The 18,639-nt window shown below is 36.2% G+C and overlaps 1 protein-coding gene across 7 annotated transcripts in view; it reads left to right on the top strand.

The window, feature by feature from the left end:
• The first annotated feature begins 566 nt into the window (after positions 1-566).
• WDR37 (WD repeat domain 37) overlaps positions 567-18,639 on the top strand; it is a 49,092-nt gene continuing 31,019 nt past the window's right edge. The window contains exons 1-8 of one of the 7 annotated variants that reach the window (XM_060782546.2): positions 5,904-6,010; positions 7,198-7,392; positions 9,898-9,929; positions 13,437-13,604; positions 13,957-14,053; positions 15,054-15,149; positions 15,298-15,362; positions 17,474-17,557. In XM_060782546.2, coding sequence (XP_060638529.2) covers positions 13,467-13,604; positions 13,957-14,053; positions 15,054-15,149; positions 15,298-15,362; positions 17,474-17,557 — 480 coding nt within the window. In that variant the 5' untranslated portion in view covers positions 5,904-6,010; positions 7,198-7,392; positions 9,898-9,929; positions 13,437-13,466. Of the gene's footprint in view, positions 779-5,903; positions 6,011-7,197; positions 7,393-9,897; positions 9,930-13,426; positions 13,605-13,956; positions 14,054-15,053; positions 15,150-15,297; positions 15,363-17,473; positions 17,558-18,639 lie in introns of those variants that run through there. The other 6 variants (XM_060782545.2, XM_060782544.2, XM_067470367.1 and 3 more) reach the window with 6 other exon arrangements.

Raw genomic sequence — 18,639 nt, 5'->3', positions numbered from 1 at the left:
AAGATGAAGTATCATAGCAATGAAGATGGAGAATAAAGTTGGGGCAATAACTTCCTGACTGTGAGAGCCGTTCAGCAGTGGAACTCTCTGCCCCGGAGTGTGGTGGAGGCTCCTTCTTTGGAAGCTTTTAAACAGAGGCTGGATGGCCATCTGTCAGGGGTGATTTGAATGTAATATTCCTGCTTCTTGGGAGAATGGGGTTGGACTGGATGGCCCATGAGGTCTCTTCCAACTCTTTGATTCTATGATTGTATGCTATTGGGGATTTGGGGTGTTGCAGGATTTATAGTAAGTATCAGAGTAAGTGACCAAGTATTAGCTTTGTCAGAAGCTAATTGAGAATACAGTTATACTGGTGTAGCAATAAACTTAGGCAAGCTGTAAAGAATTTTCCTGGAAAAGGAAAAAAAAAATCCCGCCCGCCCGCACAAAGTCTCTCCCTTCTAGAGAATGTATTATTTATTTAACGTCAGCCGGCCGCAGCCTTCTTTGGGCGGTCACGTGATCCACTCCCCGCACCCTTTCATTCTTTCCCCCCTCCTCTCTATGGTGGCTGGCCGGCACAGAGGCGGCGCTTCCGGTGGGAAGCGGAAGTGGTCCCGAGCAGCTCTGGGGCGGTTTCGGTACATTTGGAAGGAAGGAAGGAAGGGAAGGAAGGAAGGAAGGGGAGGGGGGGAAGCGAAGGACGAGACCGTTAGTAGGCAGTGTTGCCGCCCGTTGACGCTTCCCCCCTCAGAATTGACCTTTTCCTAATTTTCCTGGTCGAAGGGCTTCAGAGGTGAGTCTGGGCCCAGCCTGGCCTGGCCTGGCCTGAGGGATGGCGGCGCCTCTTAGGCCCAAGCAGTGGGTTGACCATTGTAGATAGGTAGAAAGATAACGGGGTGTGTGTATCTGAGTGCATATATGTATGTCTCTCTCTCTCTCTCTCTCTCTGTGTGTGTGTGTATATATATATATATATATATATAATGGAAGTGTGTATATGTATACAAATATATGTTGGGAAGCAGCCTCTCTCTCTCTCTCTCTCTCTATATATATATATAGATAGATATAGATATATATAGATAGATAGATATATAGATAGATAGAGAGAGAGACAGATAGAAAGATAGATAGATAGATAGATCGATGCTGCTTCCCAACATATATTTGTAGACATATACACACTTCCATATTTGTGGTTGTGTCTTTTGTGGATTTGATGTTTCCCCCAAGAATAGGCCTGGGCCAACTTCGGCCCTCCCTCCCGGTGTTTTGGACTCCAACTCCCACAATTCCTAACAGCCTCAGGCCCTTTCCTTTTTCCCCCCAGCAGCTTAAGCGGCTGAGGGGGAAAAGGAAGGGGCCTGAGGCTGTTAGGAATTGTGGGAGTTGGAGTCCAAAACACCGGGAGGGAGGGCCGAAGTTGGCCCAGGCCTGATCTAAGCCAACTGTCCACAAATTACAAACATTCCCCTCACAAACGACTTAGAATTAAGAATTAAGGGGGTGAAACAACAGGAACAGAGAGAAATCTACCCCTCAAAAGGGACATTCATTGCTGAAAGAGTTATCATAGGGAAAAGGTGTCTCCATGGCCAATCTTTGTTTCCCTAACAAGCCAAATTATTCAAAATCTACAAATAGAAAGTGAGGTGAAATCTACTGAATAGGAGTACAGACAGCAAAGGAAATACCATTGGGGTTATATTTATTTATTTATCGTGTCATCCACAACCAGAACATTGTATTACATTTCTAACAGAACAAAACAAGCAAACAGATAAAAAAAACACACAAATTTTGCAAACTTGGTAGCTGATCAAATGTCCTTTGACCAGTATCTGGCCACTTGGAGTGCCTCTGGTGTTGCCGCAAGAAGGTCCCCCATTGTGCATGTGGCAGGGCTCAGGTTGCATTGCAGCAGGTGGTCTGTGGTTTGCTCTTCTCCACACTTGCATGTCGTGGATTCAACTTTGTAGCCCCATTGGGGTGTAACACCATTGGGGTGTTAATAATAATAACATAACACTTTATTTGTACCCCGCTACCATCTCCCCAAGGGACTCGGTGCAGCTTACATGAGGCCAAGCCCGCAGTACATCAATAAACAGAACATCCATAAAATAAAACATCAATAAACAAAACAATGCAATATAAATCATAATCACATGAACAAAATAGACAAAAGCAATCAACAGTAACATATAAACATTTAAAACCAAAGGCCGGGCCAAATGTGATAGATTAAAATTAAAAAATAGTGCTGTAGTAAAGTGCATTTTGAGGACATAATGCTGAGAGTTTTCCTTTCCTATGCTATCCAAACCTATAGAGAGAGAGAGAAAGGGAGGGGGGTGGAGTTACACTTAAAAATGACCGTGAGGAGAGAGAAATGGGTAACCATTACAAGGCAGTGGGTTGTTAAGGTGTGTGAGGAAAAGCTGTGAGTTGATATACAGTTGCTAAGACTGTGCAATGTACACACCGTTATGTTAGGGGGGCCTCTCCCCCCAGTGGCACCAACGGCTGCTCTGGCCAAAGCAAAGACAGAGGGGAGCAGAAGACATTTCCTTCTTGTCTTTACTAACAATAGTAACATTTCCTTCTTGTCTTTACTAATAATATAGTATACTGTATATACATATAATATTTATAATAATATAATACTAGTAATAATAATACAATATTATAATCATAATTATATATTTACATTGCAGGTAATATTACTATATTACAATATAATTGTATAGTGCAATATAGTGATATGTAATACTGATATTGTACTATGTTAATATAATACATTGTATGAAAATATATATTGTAAGCCGCTCTTAGTCCCCTTCGGGGTGAGAAGGGAGTCATATAAATGCCGTAAATAAATAAATATGTGTGTGTGTGTCTGTCTATCTAGGATGTTTCCCCAAGCGTGTATATGTCTGCGAATATGATATATACACACACATATATAAGTGTGTATGTACACACACACACATACATATATATACAGTAATACACACACAGTGATACACATATATCCCTCTACATTTGTGGTTTTAACTTTTGTGGATTTGATTTTTCACAGATTTACTACCATTAGGAATCTGTAACTTCTCCTGTGTGACACTCTGAACAACTTCCTCCAGTCATGTTGGAGGATACACATACATATGTACCACACAAATATGAAGTGAGATTAATTGCATACTTCTGGGATCCTGGATCAACCTAGAGAAGTGCTGTTGCTTTACTTTTTAATCAGAGAGAGAGAGAGAGTGTCAGCCCTCCACATTCCCTGGGTTTAGTGGGAAAGGACAGTAATAATAATAATAGTAATAATAATAATAATAATAATAATAATACACTTTATTTATTTGTCACTCCTGATGGCTAGAGGCAGGGTACAACAAAGTTAAAAACACACACACACACATACCATATGTATACACAGTAGATTACATAGATAAAAACACAAAAATATACGAAACTTACACCAAATACAGATACAGAATTGATATGCAGTAGCAATAGAACGCACATCAAAACTCATGATTGAAAGTTGACTGGGAAGGTCTGCCAGAAGAGATGGGTATTAAATCACGTTTTAAATTCCGACAGCTCATTTAGCTGTCATTGGATCTCCTCTGAAAGTGGAAAACCACAAATAGAGATATTGCTATTTTTATTAGCTGAGCAAACACCTTTCAAGGAATTCTCTCTAGAAATATCTAGGTCCTCAAACATGACTGGAGGAAGTTGAAGTTGGAGATCCGAGAGATTCCCAGAGGGAACAAATCTGTGCATAGTTAAACTGCAAATGTGGAGGCATGATTGTGTGCGTGTGTACACAGGTATCTCCAGTCTGTGACTCCAGATGTTTTAACCTCCAACTCCTAGAAGCCGTAGCCAGCTTGTTCAGTAGTGAGGAATTCCAGGAATTGGAGGCCCAAATAGCTGGAGATATACCTCATACTTTGCTTTTTTTTTGAGGAGTCCACATTCCAATACAAATTTCTTGTTTTGTCTATATAAAGTGGGGGAGGGGAGTTCAAACCTGCAAATAGGGGACATCTCTTATAATTAGACACCTAGCAATCCTGTATGTTCTTAAACATTTCAGTGTGAGGGGTGTGTGTATGTAGATAAGTCCCATGTTGACAAAAGTATTGGTATTTTATTTATATTTTTAAACTCTGGGAGGAGGACATAGTCTTAATAAGACAGTTTTATGTTTTGTTCAAAATATTCCAAATGTGAATGTTGCCATTTGAATACATAGGTGTTGCTCCGAGGTGTATTTTTTAATGAAGCAGTGAGACATCCCGAATAATTAGTTTTGGGAGCACAGCCAGTTTGTTCGAGAAAGACCGTGGTGTTTTAATGAGCTGCTCTCCCTAAACATAAAAATTTCCTTTGCAAAGAAAAAAAGATTATTGGATATTTGTTTTATCAATTGTTCAGTGATATAGATTTGTATAGGAGCAGATACAACTCAATGATGAAACATATTCTTGATACTGTATTCAAAATACCCCAACTTCCACCCCTGTGTCTGGAAAAGACTAGGGAATTTTGAAATACTTCAGGGCTGCTGACAGGGTAGAGAAGCGCTTGGCAATTTGAGGTCCAGTAGATGTTTCTGGATCAACTCTAATTCACCTTACCTACTGATGAGAAGTGTAACTTAATTGCATTTGCAGAGTCATATGTTTTCCTTCACTCGTGTAGATTGACACTAGATAAGACTATTGGTCTGAACATATATACAGTATAGTGTCTAATTAATATTCACACATTCTTCCTTGGAGAAAAAAAGTTGAAATGCTTCTTCATGAGAGTTATTATTTTCAGAGTTTATTTTACATTAGCAAAATATTAAATGTTTCAAAGCTTTTAATTTACAAAATAAATGAAATAACACATTTGTATTTTTAAAAGATATTGACAGGCAAAGCCAGAAAAGAGAGAAACGTGAATGTACTATAGACCTGAAGATCAATAATATAGTATTTTTAAAAAGCATAATGGGAAGTCCTAAAGAATGTATGTATGTGTGTATATATATATATATATATATATATATATAAACAAATATATAAACAATTCCATTACTAAATGGGTATGTATGCCCCTCAGCAAACATGAATATTTGGTGGTGACAGAATCTTTTCTTTTTGTGTGTTCCACATTCTGAAATTCTGCAAGTAATCCCACCAATTTTTTTTTGGTAGATTGTTTACTAACATTTGTAGTCATCTCCTTTACTTGAACTGGACAAAAATAAAGATAAAGAAATAAGGAATAAGAAGGAGTTGTTATAGGAAGAATTTTAGCCTCATTGAGGATAGTGGAACTCAAATTCTTTATGTCATAATCCCTTGTGCATATAGGTACAAATAGTCTGTACTGGATGAATAATGATTTAATCATTTATTCCGGAAATCAGCTGCTGTGCATCTAGCATTGTTTCCACATTCTGCCCTATTTCAACATGCTTCCTTTCCTGTCTTAGCATTTTTAAAAACCAGGGTATATCAGATTTTTTTTTTTTTTTGCTGCTTGTTTTCTTCCCTATGTATTCTACCTCCATCTGCTATGTCTTTAACTATGCTAGCTGAATTTCTGGCTACTATCCCAGAGTATTATTCTTGACTATAAGTCTGAGTCATCCTTTTTGCCCCCCTTGGCTATGGTGTTGACCTTCAGTTTTGTTCTTAATACTTTCTATTTAGGCACATTCCCAAAGGCCTAGTAGGTTGTCCCTTGGGAACCTATCACCAGGAAAAGGAGGAAGAGCTTTGATGTACATGAAGAGTAGAGCAATTAACTTCCCTGGAGTGTGATTGGCAATGTTAATGGTTAGATTTGCTCTCACGATATAAATTATATTTAGACATTAAGCATTTCCTTTTTACGTTTAGCATACATGTTGCTTCCTGGCCAATGTTTGTTCCTGAGTCATGATGCAGAGACTTCTTGATATACAGGAGCTTTGATTATCTCCACAATACCGAAGTATACGATGCAAGTAAGCTTCAATATGCTACGAGGTTTGAGTTCAGGTCTTCCTTGTAACACAAATGTGACACTATTTTCATACACAATGGCAGTGATTTATTAACAGTGTGTGATTTGTGTCTTGCTCATCAGTTTACACATACAGTTAGCTCTTTCTTTCTTTTACCACATCTGTACTTGAGTCTAAGAGGTCCCTACCCTAATAGTCTAAATTATAAAGTATATGCAGGGAAAAAAAGAAATAACAAAGGTTGAGGATAAATAGATATACTGCTGTTTGAAATATATGTGCTGTCATTTTGCTTAGGTACAAATAAGACCTAACATAACATGAATAAAATATCAATGGGAGCAAGTAGCTTGAAGGTTGATGAAACTGCTGTCTAGGCTAGGGCTGAGCAATTGTGACCCACTTGGTGTTTTTTGTAGTACAAACATTAGTCAGTATGGTCAGTCATTGTGCAGAAACATCCAATCCAGATGAGGGAGCGCTGGTTTCAGAGGGAGAAAAAGGTGCAAGTAGTAAGGGCATATAGAACAGGCATGGTCAAACTTTGGCCCGCCAGGTGTTTTGGACTTCAACTTCCATAATTCCTAACAGTCAGTAGGCTAGAAATTGTGGGAGTTGAAGTCCAAAACACTCGGAGGGCCGAGGTTTGTCCATGCCTGATATAGAAGGTCTTTGTTCAGAAGGTTCTTTCTTGCAATTATCTAGGTAAAAGAGCACATTCTCGAATCCTCAGCAGACCAGCTTTGAACAAATCGTTAAGAAAAACCCATGATAGGTTTACTTTAGGATCACTATAATACAGGCATGGGCAAACTTAAACCAGGTGTTTTGGACTTCAATTCCCACAATTCCTAACAGCCTCCTGCCATTTGGAATTGTGGGAGTTGAAGTCCAAAATACCTGGAGCGCCAAAGTTTGCCCATGCCTGCTATAACAACTTGAAGGTACACAACAACAACAAAAGCATTGTTTTATATGCCAACTACTGTATAAAGAGGTATAGTCAACACATTAACTTTATAGGTTGAGCCATAATTGGGCTTAAGATTGGAGTGTTTTAAATGTAATGTAATCAAAGGCACAATATGATTCTGCTACCACTGTGTTGTAAAATCTTTACCTGTAGGTAGTATTTTTCTTCAGCAGCACTGACAATTTTGGAATTTTATAGTATTTTACGCCTTCAGTTTTCAGAAGAAATTCATTTTACTCTTGGACTGGCCTTTCCACATTGTATTGACTGAGGATGCCCTGCAAGTCAAAAAACGATTTCTGGACATCTTATTGAGTTCACACTGATTTTTCATGGATTACTGGTCTGACATCAATGCCAGTTTAGAATAAATCTGTAAAGTACAAGCAGTCCCCAGGTTACGAACAAGGTAGGTTTGTTCTTAAGTTAAATTAAGTTGGTGCATATTTAAAGTGTAACTCCAGCCAAAATATGTATTTTGTAGCTTTGGATAGCATAGGAAAAGGTTAACACTCTTGTGGTGCTTCTCTTGCTGTCTGGCCCCCTGTTCAGAAGATTGCACTTCACTTTCTGTCCCTGTGATAATTGGATTTTTTTAAAAAAATGGCTTGTTGGGGAAACAAGGATTGGTGAGAAAGTGATACCTTTTCTCCATTATAATAACTCTTTCAGGGGTGAATTTCTTTTCTTAGGGGTATATTTCTCTCACTTCTTTTGCCTTACCCTCATTCTTAACTGTAAGTTGTTTGTAAGTTGGATGTTTTAGCTTGGGGACTGCCTATACCAGGCATCCTCAAACTGCGGCCCTTTAGCTGTTTGGGCCTCCAACTCGCAGAAGCCCCAATGAGCTTGTTCAATTGCCAGGAATTCTGTGAGTTGAAGGCCCAAACAGCTGGAGGGCTACAGTTTGAGGATACATGGCCTATACTGTGGCTTGTCTTGTCCTGATGAAAACTCAGCAGTTGTTTAGGAATAGCTGTCCAGTGTGATTATCTTACTATGCAGACTCTAAAACTTTTGGGAACTTCTGTTTCCAAGGAATACGTTTTGGAAAATGTACTATGTTATAATAGTTTACTGCCTGTTTCACTCGTAATTAAGAACCTGTAAATACCAGTGCAAAAGTAAACTTTATAAGTTGAAAGAAATTTTGGGGATCAAAATTATGGATTTTGATGTGATCCATGGATAAGTTGAGGGTCATTCCACAAAGAGGAAAAGCACCTACTGCCATTTTCCCATTCTGGCATTCAAAACAGTCAGAAGCAGTATTGTGATGGTGAGAGTAGATGGGATTGTTCTTCTGTTAAGTTCTCCTGGATGGGCTAAGCTTACACGTTTTGCCACTCTTCCCAGAGAAGGGGATGGTTACTTATTTTGACTAAAATTCCAGAATTATACATGAATGTATAGACAGTATATAAATGAGTTAAGTTCTGAAGGTGATACAGCACCCCCATCCCCTGCTGCTGACTTATATAGCTTTGAAAAACACACTTCTTTGTTGTTTATATCAGTCAAAAATAAAGGTTAGGTAGTCACTTCTTTTGGTAGTTACCACTGGAATACCTAGGTCTGTTGCATTCCTTTTATTCCTATTGTTTTCTGAAAGTATCCCTTGATTACAGATCAGCTTAGAATTTGAATTGAGAATTAAACAGGATGTTGGACACTAAAATATAAAAGGATGAAGGTCTTGCTTCATTGTTTATGCTTGTCCTGCTACCTCCCTTCCATTTCTCCAATCTTTTAGCCAGTATAAATGAACAACAACAAAAAGGAAGCACATAGTTTTAGTAATTCTTTCCACATTCTGACACTTCCTGAACCACAATCCTTGGCTTTCATAATCACATGTACTCAAAGGATTTTTTCTTTCATTATACAACTCATCTTGATAATTGAATATCACACATTCAAGCACAGTTCAGTATCAACTCATGTTATAAAAGATGATTTATTACAGAGAACTCAACATCATTGCTAGACTTTTGCTATTGTGTGTAATTTTTTCTCTTGTGTGGAAAGATTTGCTAGTATGTAAATAAGTTAAGCCAAGTCATTTTCCTGGTGTGGGCTTTGTTGATCATTGTGCATACTATATTTGTGCATGTCAGAATAGGATTATTTGCAACTGGCATTGTTGTTACTGCCAGTGCAGCACTGTTTTTTTGGAGGGTGAAAGGAGAATACGAGGAAGCAAAATAAAATTGCAGTTTTAACTTTGAAAAATACCCTTTTTTGTCATATCAGATAGTAAACTAATGGACTTAATTGCCAGTTTGTTGTTGTTGTGTGCCTGAAAGTTGTTTTCTGACTTATGACAACTCATGGCATTTTTCTGAGGCTGAGAAAATGTGACTCACCCAAGATTATGCGGTGAGTTCCCATGACGGAGTGGAGAATTGAATCTGGTCTCCAGGGTCATAGTCCAACACTCAAATAACTACATCACACTTTTATTTGCATGTCTGAAGTGTTTAGTGTATAAAGGAAAAAAATGGTAGGAAGTGAACACACTAAGTAGTTGATTGAAATTTAGCCTATAATAATTCCACTGCAATTGTTGTCATAGTTTGACTATAAAGCCCATTGAAATAAATGGGATGCATTTTTAATTGAAAAGATTTATGATGGTGCTGTAAGGGCTTTCTACTCTGTAGATATGCTACCCCAAGAGCATGAATCAGCAAGATTCAGATCATACTGAAGGTAAACTGCTAAATCATTTGAACTGTATTTTCTAATTTTTCAGTAATTAATTAGTGATGTTGCCTTTACTTTGCTTAATGGCAAGAATTTGGATGCATTAGTAGTTTTGCATGCTTTAAATATAATTAACTTTTACATTTAAAGTCTTTTAAATTTATGTTTGTATTGTTTCACTAATCCATATTTAATGTGGTTTTCATAGGATATTTAACATGACACTGATATACTGGACAGGTAATTGCCATTGTTCTGAAAACCTAATCTTTTAGGATGTATTTAGGTAACTTTATAGACATTATCAGCTGCTTATCTAGTAGTAGTACCATATTGCCAAGGACTTGTTCAATTAAGACCATGTTTTCAAATATGTCAGATTTTTTTGTGAAGTGTGCAGCTGATAATGACACAAATCACTTTTCCAGCTTGGAGAAGTGATTTGTTACAAACATTTAAAAATAATGATAGTTTTATTTGGATGTTTATAAAGTTGATCTGAATAAGGCTCGTTTGTATTTTTGGTGAAGTAGCTTGTGGTTAGATTTACAGTATAATCTTGTCTAATCAGAGGTTACACTGAGTTCAGTGTGACTTATTTCCAAAGAATTATAAGATTGCAGTTTAAAAGTAACATGAAATACACTTATAGCTACTTCACACATGATGTTTTTCCTGCACTGGCTTGCTAGTTTAGCTGTGCCAAAATATTCAGTCTGTTACTGCATACAGTGGTGTATGTTTCTTGTACACCAAGTTACTCGGTTTAGGAGAAACATCACATGTCAGCTGGCACTTGAGGATTGATCTTGCCTGTTACTTCTCCCTTTCTCCTCTGTGTGTGTTTGCTTGCTGCCTCTTCAGCGTTAGGTTTGTCTTCTTGCGAGATCTGGGGGAGAGCTTGCATGTGACATGTTTTTGTGAATAATGCATGAATATTACAACCATGCTATTGCATGAAGATATTCCTTGGAACATTAGTGCAATGAAACTCAGAATGGTGATGTCAACTAAGTAAGCTGTTAGCAATTTATAAATCAATAATGTACATTTCTCAAATCACAATGCTTTGGGGGAGTTTGACAATGCCTTGTTATGTTTTGCTTTTTCCTCTTACTGGTTTCGTAGACGTTATAATTTTGGTCTAAAATTTGGAAACCCATTGGCTAGAGATTGTACTTAATTGTTTATATATTATTCATTTATCTATGTTCTTCGTAAGTAATATTAGTAAATGATAATCCAGTTGTTCCCTACTCTCCAAAACTGGTATATCACTTTCTGCTTTCTCTCATTTTGTTGTCAATGGCCATCAAGTCCATTTTGAATAAGAGACCTCTGTGAATAAGATATCTCCAAGTCCCCCTATCACCCACAGTCTGCTCAGGTCTTGCAGACTCAGGGCCATGACTGTCTTGATTGAATCTATCCATCTGTAATGCAGTCTTCCTCTTTTCCTGCTGCCTTCTACCTCACCGAGCATTGTTATCTTTTCAAGTGAGTTATGTCTTCTCATGATGTCTTGTTTTTGTTACCATGGCTTCTCAAAAGAGTTCAGGGTTGATTTCTTTAGGATCCATTTATTTGTTTTTTTTTTTTTAGCAGTCCACAGCATCCATAGAATTCTTCAGGACCACATTTCATATGAATTGATTTTCTTCCTATCGGCTTTCTTCACTGTACAGCTTTCACAACCATACATAGATATTAGAAATGCGATGGCCTAGGCCACCCTACTATTGGTATCCAATGATATAGCTTTACATTTGAGGACCTTGTCTAGTTTCTTCATAGCTGCCCTTCCAAATCTTAGTCTTCTTCTGACTTCTTCACTGGAATGAACTGAAAGAATCTGTAATAGGATTAAATCCCCTTTGTGAAATAGGAAATGACTGACCAAAGTTTGGAATTGATCGATTTTTATGTAGACACAGTTAATGCTTCTTGAGGAAAGTGTATTTCACTGATCATTCTGGAAGAAGTCTGGAAAGAGTTAAATAGAAGAAGTTTAATAGTGGTAATGGAATTTGAAAAAGAGGTGCTATATATAATCTAAATTTAATCTGACAGAAGTAACATTAATAGATTGACTTTATGTAATGTGATGTTTCACATGGGGACACATTCCACTTTACTGCTAATAATTTTCTTACGTCTGAAAACAGTGATTGGTTAGTAGCTATAGATAAAAAGGCTACATCATTAAAATCCTTTATTCACATAGACACACCAAAAGGCAGGGTAGCCATTGATGGAATTGTAATGTTCTCTTGATTTCATGTAACCTATCTATACTGCATTTAGAAAATGTTGTATCTTTGGCTTTACATTTCATAATCAAGAGTTTTTCAAATACAGACTGATGGTTATAAGTGTGACCGTGCTCATCCCTTGTTCATTAGTTTGTTGTCAGAATTATTAGGATTAGGGATAAGATCACAGTTGTTTTAAGTCATACTTACAATTCTTTGCTTACTGTTTCTGTTTTCTTCTTTGTACGCCTAGATTATAGTCTTGATCTTCATTACTGTTCTGTTATATTTTCAGAGAATTAACATTACTTTCTGTCAATATGAATTGATGCTGTTTAAACTTTGATCTCAAAACAGTATTGGCTGTTTTATAATGAAACTAGACATAAGTTTTTCTGTCAAAATTAGGGCTGTTAATAATTAATGAAATTTCAAATCATTAACTATGATACATATTTGATTTAAATTGCTCATGTATACGAATATTCTGTATTTTTAGATCATGTGTATATAAGTATGACTCCATTTTGGAAGAGGCATTTTTTCCTATTGAAGAGGGGAGGAATGCTTCATGTAAGATGGTGTCTGCCTCCAGTAGGTTTTGAAAGTAGTTGTACTAAAAACAAGACATGTTAATAAAATTTACAGCTGGATGAATGGCAATCAGCTTTTAATCAGGCTAAATGTTGATTTGCTGCAGATTTAATTGGTTAAGTGATTAAATGTTGCAGCCCTAATTGATGGGGAAAGGGAGAACAGAAAATGAAAAATGCTACTCACTTAGTAGGCTCATAATCATTTTTAGAAGATGTGGATGTGGCACATTTCTTAGATGCTTCTGTAAGTAAAGCACAACTTGATTTTTTTTTGAAAGGGAGCAAAATAGTTCACAAATTAGTTAGTCTGTTTGGACTCAGATACTACAGAAACATGTTTTAGGGGAATTACATTTTGAAATATTTAACAATGACTTGATAAGAGTCAAGATGTTAAGACATACAAAATGCTGCAAGCAAGCCTCAGAAAATACTTGATTCTATACAATTTACTTAACAATAACCATCAAATATCCTATATTCCTTGTTAGATTTATTAGTTTCCGTGTGTTTCATTGAACCACAGTAGGTATTTGGTAGTTTGGTGAATGCATTTTGGAATTCTCGGTAGTTTGCAGTTCAGTGGATGTGCATCTTGAAAATGCATAGTAGACTTTGAGGAGATTGAGCTTTTTTATGGTCGACTTTTTGCACAGTATTTAATAGTGAAAATGTGTTGTAATTATTTGTAGAAATAAGGTTGTTAATAATCATTATCTGCAATTTCTAAAAAGTGGAATTACACATTTAATCTTTGAAGATGCTTTTTTTTTTTAAGATTTTTGGAAAGATGTAATTGAAGCTATAGAATTCCTAAAGATTTCTATAAGACTAAATGTTTATATTACTGATGTTATTAAAAAGCTTCAATAATTAATTTTTGATTTAGTTTATCTTAGGAGCTTCTGGGAAGTTATTTTTTTGAAGTAATGCCCACAGAAAGTGGAAGTTGTGCCACTGCTCGCCAAGCAAAGCAGAAACGCAAATCTCACAGTCTTTCTATACGACGGACAAACAGTTCTGAGCAAGAGCGATCAGGATTGCAGAGAGAAATGCTGGAAGGCCAGGTAAACATGCCTTGGAAAAGTCTGCCTCTGTGTGTTCTTCAGTGTTAGATTTTACATCTGCGATATCAGAACAGTAGATGTGATAATCTACTAAGCAGCAAATCTGAGCAAAAAGTAATGTAACTAATACGGATAAAAATATGATTTAATTGAAAATTCAAACACACAATTGTAGTGAGAAATGCAGTCTGGAGTTGAATGTTTGAACATGAAATCTCTGCATTGAAGTGATGAAACATAATTTCATAATATTTTCTGAAAGAGTTTAATGTCAAATTTTGGATATAGTACCAAAAAATAACAATAAAATGCTTTAAATGTTTCTATAATTTTAATATGTTGTCATCACCAGGATTCAAAACTCCCATCATCTGTTAGAAATACACTTCTGGAACTTTTTGGCCAAATAGAAAGAGAGTTTGAGAATCTCTACATTGAAAACCTTGAACGTGAGTTTATTTTTCTATCACTTTGTTTTTAAAGGAAATGTGTTGTAAACGCATCCTAGTGAATTTTGTCAGTAGCAATATCTGCAAAAAGAATGTGTGTGTGCACACATATAGCTTACAAGCTATGTTTTGCATAGTCCTGCATTATGAGGGGATATATTTTATTGTTTTAATTAGAAACTGGTTGGTTTGAAGACAATGTAGAAACAAAAAATAAATGACAAGGAATAATATACTGGTGGCCTTGTCTCTGTCACAAGTTCCAAGAATAAACAGAGCATAATTTATGAGCAGGTCTATGATGCATGTAATAATAATAATCATCATCTTCATCACTATCATCTTTATTTTTGTTCTGCCCTATCTCCTCGAGGGGACTCATTATTAATCTTCCAACTAAGATATTTGTATTTGTTTCCCTTGTGACTTAACCCACGGTTTCCTTACCAAGTATCTGAACGTAAACAAACAAACATTGTCTCCTTCCATTTGTAATGGAATTACACATATGAACAGGCTTCTGATTGAGCAATGACTTGCTGATTTAGAAGGGAGAGCCACTCTCCTTCCTAAATTATAATTTACTTTAGCTAAGTGTTCTTTTCACTAGCAGTGTCTTCTTAGACACTGCAGATTTTAAAACAAAGTTGAGATAGTGTACAGTACGAAATTTTTCGGAAGACTTGAGTATATGTATCATATTAGTAATGCACAACCATAAACATCCTTTTCACATGAGAAATGAAGAATTGGCCTGCAGAGTTGTGGCCTTTGAAATTAATAATAAAGACTTTATTTATATCTCCCCATGAGGATTCAGGGTGTAATATATAATAATATATAATAATTTGGAATATATAATAGCTAGAAAGTAATGCTTGAATGCTTGTTGTTTGCATTAACATGATATTTTTAAAAAATAAACAGGTATGTTTAATTTAAAAGTTATGGTTGAATGTTTATTGTTTGCATTAACATGAACTTTATATGCCACTGCTAGTACGTAGAGAGATTGATACACTTAATGAGCGCTTAGCAGCCGAAGGCCAAACCATTGATGGAGCTGAATTAAGCAAGGGACAACTGAAAACAAAAGGTAAGAGATTTGACCATATAATTCTCATTGTTGACTTTTATAACTTAAGATGGCATTCTGTTGGAAGGGTATTAATACTAGCTTTCAGAAAAACAGATAAATAATCTTTTAAAAACAAATTTCCTTTTAAATTTATTTGTCTCAACAGCCAGTCATAGTACCAGTCAGCTCTCTCAGAAATTAAAGACTACTTACAAGGCATCTACTAGCAAGGTATGATATGCAATAAACTTTTCCTTACCTAGAGCATCCACCCACCAACCTCATATTGGCAGCTTGGCGTTAAGCACTGTGTATATGTAGAAATGCTTAATGAATTCTACCAGAGCATCTGGTTTAGTTTTTTCTGTAGCCCTTAAGAAGTGGTGCTTCTGGATAATTTACAGTATTTCGAAAAATCAGATGGAAAATAGAGTGGCAAAAGGAGATTTGTAAGAGGATTCCTTTTGTAGATGTGAACACAAAGCTAGAATTAATATGGTTACTGATAGGATTGTAATTGTGGGTACTTCAGTTAAAAGAAATTGAAAGACATGATAAATGCATTTTGCCTACTATTCCTCATAGTTCGTGGACATGATTTATTTCTCTACCCCATTGCAAAGCAGTCTAATTTACTAGTCACATGCCATCTATAGAGTATTGTCATATGGAAGTAGTGCTCATCCTGAAGAGAGAAGGTCAAGTACTTCATTTTATTTTTTACTGGCTCGTAAAGTAAATCAGATTTTCAGATGCGAAAAATTGTGTGTTAGCTATACACATAATTTTAAAAAAGTATTTAAACTTCCTAGGGTATCAGTAATAATAATAATAAATAATAATAAACTTTATTTATACCCCGCCACCATCTCCCCAACGGAGACTCGGAATGGTTTACATGGGCCAAGCCCGGACAACATATTACAGCAAAAATAAAACCAAAACATAAGCAACAAGCAACAGCATCAAATTACATTAACAAAAAAGAAAAAAAAACATATGAATGCAGCAACAAAATAACATACAATAACAGAAATCAGTAGATTTCTAGGTTCATATACTGTCCTTTCAAGTCTTAATTACGTGAAATCCAAGTTGGTTATCAACCACAGAAAGAGGTTTATCCTAATTATTGATTGAAAAATGTGCTTTCTGAAAGGTTTTCAGAAAATCAAGGACAAAATGACTTTCTCCCTGAAATAACCTTTGTTTTGTAAAAGTACACATGTCAACTTAGCATTTTGAATTAATCTTTGTAGTAAGTTTATGTGCCTCGGAGTCACCTATTGACTTATGGCAGTTTATGAATTTCCCAAGGTTTTCTTAGGCAAGGAATGCTTAGAGGTGGTTTTGCCAGTTCCTTTCTCTGAAAAACAGCTTAGAGCAGCTGGCATTTGTTTATGGTCTAATGCAAAGAGACTATTGGAAATGAGATTGCCTAGAATGAGCCTCTCTTATCCATATGATATCCACTACCAAATAAATATCAGATTTATGGTAGGAGCAGACTGTACAGGTTTGTTGCTCAGACTCCCAACGCTGAGCTCCTGCTAAGATTTTAAGTACAAGGTACTTACTCCCCCAGTGGGACTTGGGCATCATTGAGCCTATTGTCAGTTGTGAAAATGTTCTAAATAGTACTCAAAATCTGTCCCCAGTGTACCATATTGCAGTGTTATTATCTGCTTTAAAAGTCTAAATACTAAAAACCATTAGATCCCATCTTATCTTGGAAACTAAGCAGGGTAGGAGACCACCAACTAATATCAGGTGCTGTAGGCTATATTTCAGTGGAAGGAACTGGAAAAACCATATCTGAGTATTCCTTGTCCAAGAGAAAACTGTGAAATTCATGTGGTTGCTGTTAAGTGAGACATAACTTCAAGCCACATAACACACATATATACATGCATGCATATATACAATATATCCTTCTTTAGGTAATTTTTTATCTGATTTTCTGCAGTGTACATTTTGTGTACTATAAATGACCTACTGTTAATTTGGTCACATAAAAATTAATAGATGAAGTATAATGACAACATGTATATTTTGAAGAATTATTTGAGATTATTTAGTGGGTTCTATTTGCAGTGCTCATTTTTAGTTTGAAAAAATGTCATCTTTTTGCTTTGTGTGTTGTCTCCATTATGAATATTCATGTTGTGGGAAGGAAATATATCACCCTCCACTTTGTATGTATCCTTTATTTATTCAATGCGAACAGCAGGTTGTTCATTTCTACATAGTCATTAAAGAAATTTGCTGTTAAGTATGTATTATAAATTGCTGTTCTTTAAAAGCAAGTGCTGAATATTTATCTCTTCTTACTTGCTACGTAGCGCTCAAATTCTTTCCCAGGCAAATCAGGTGGACCTCGCAACTTCAGCGTGGGAAGCTGGGAAATATGGGGTGGAGACTCCTGGGTAACTGCTTTGCTTCCCAGTGTGCCAGTATGCATGCCCAGCTAAACAGTAGTGAGTGATGGAACGTGCAGAATTTTATCTTAAGCAGTCTTCATGCTGTGGATATCATATCTGTCAACTGTGCTCTCTTGGAGGACCTTGTGTCACTCAGTTTTCAGATACTTATTGCTTTTGCTTTTGCTTAATAGTTATTCAAGTCAGGATCTAAGTAAACTGCCAGATTTTCCACATTACATTCTTCTCTCCCCATTACAAGGCACTGAAACAAACTATATCAGCTGACCAATTTCTTATTATATGGCCTTAATACTATTTTAAGTCTCAGATGTTTTTCTGCAAAAGAAGGAAAAGGGTAACTGCTCCAATACCTATAACTAGGTTGTTACACAAGAAAGCATTTCTAAATTAAATACAATAATTTTTTATTAGGTTTTGAAAGTAATCGTGTTTACCTTGACTTCCTTGCAGTACTCACAAAATGCTACTGTAACTTTGGTTCAGTAGCATGCAGAACTTTCATAAGTCTTGAGTTTGGACGTTGAGGAGTCAGTGGTCCTTATTAAATTCCAAGAACTGAAGAATCATAGCTACACATGTATATTATTCTCTTACAAGTGAAAGGAAGACCAGTTTTATCAGGTGACACTGAAGATGTAATCTGTATTGTGGTAAAAGTATTCTGCATTTTCCGAAAACCACCCTAGAGAAAAGTGTATATCATTTTGCTAGATGAAGACCCCAATTGACAATGATGAGATAAGACTTTAATCTCATTTACAATCTGCTCAGATGTAATTGTTGACTCCCTTTAAACGAATTAGGAAGTAGACTAGCCCTCGTTTTAAAACCTTGTCAGTCTGTATTCTTCTGAAGCATTTTAGATGAGAAACTTTGTGGGAAATCAGAAGTAAGGAAATCTAAGTTTAATCGAGATATGACTTTCTATCCAAGAGCTATTTTTTCAGATGTCCTCTTCACCATAAAAACAATAACTTATCACAAGAAATTTACTTTCATATGTAGGTCTCAGTGACTTTGTGAAATTAGCAGTCATTAAGTCTCCCCTTCCTTCTATTTTATTT

This window comes from Anolis sagrei, chromosome 6, assembly GCF_037176765.1.
Source record: "Anolis sagrei isolate rAnoSag1 chromosome 6, rAnoSag1.mat, whole genome shotgun sequence".
In the NCBI taxonomy this organism is placed as follows: Eukaryota; Metazoa; Chordata; class Lepidosauria; order Squamata; family Dactyloidae; genus Anolis; species Anolis sagrei.
This window is presented reverse-complemented; position numbering and strand designations above follow the sequence as displayed.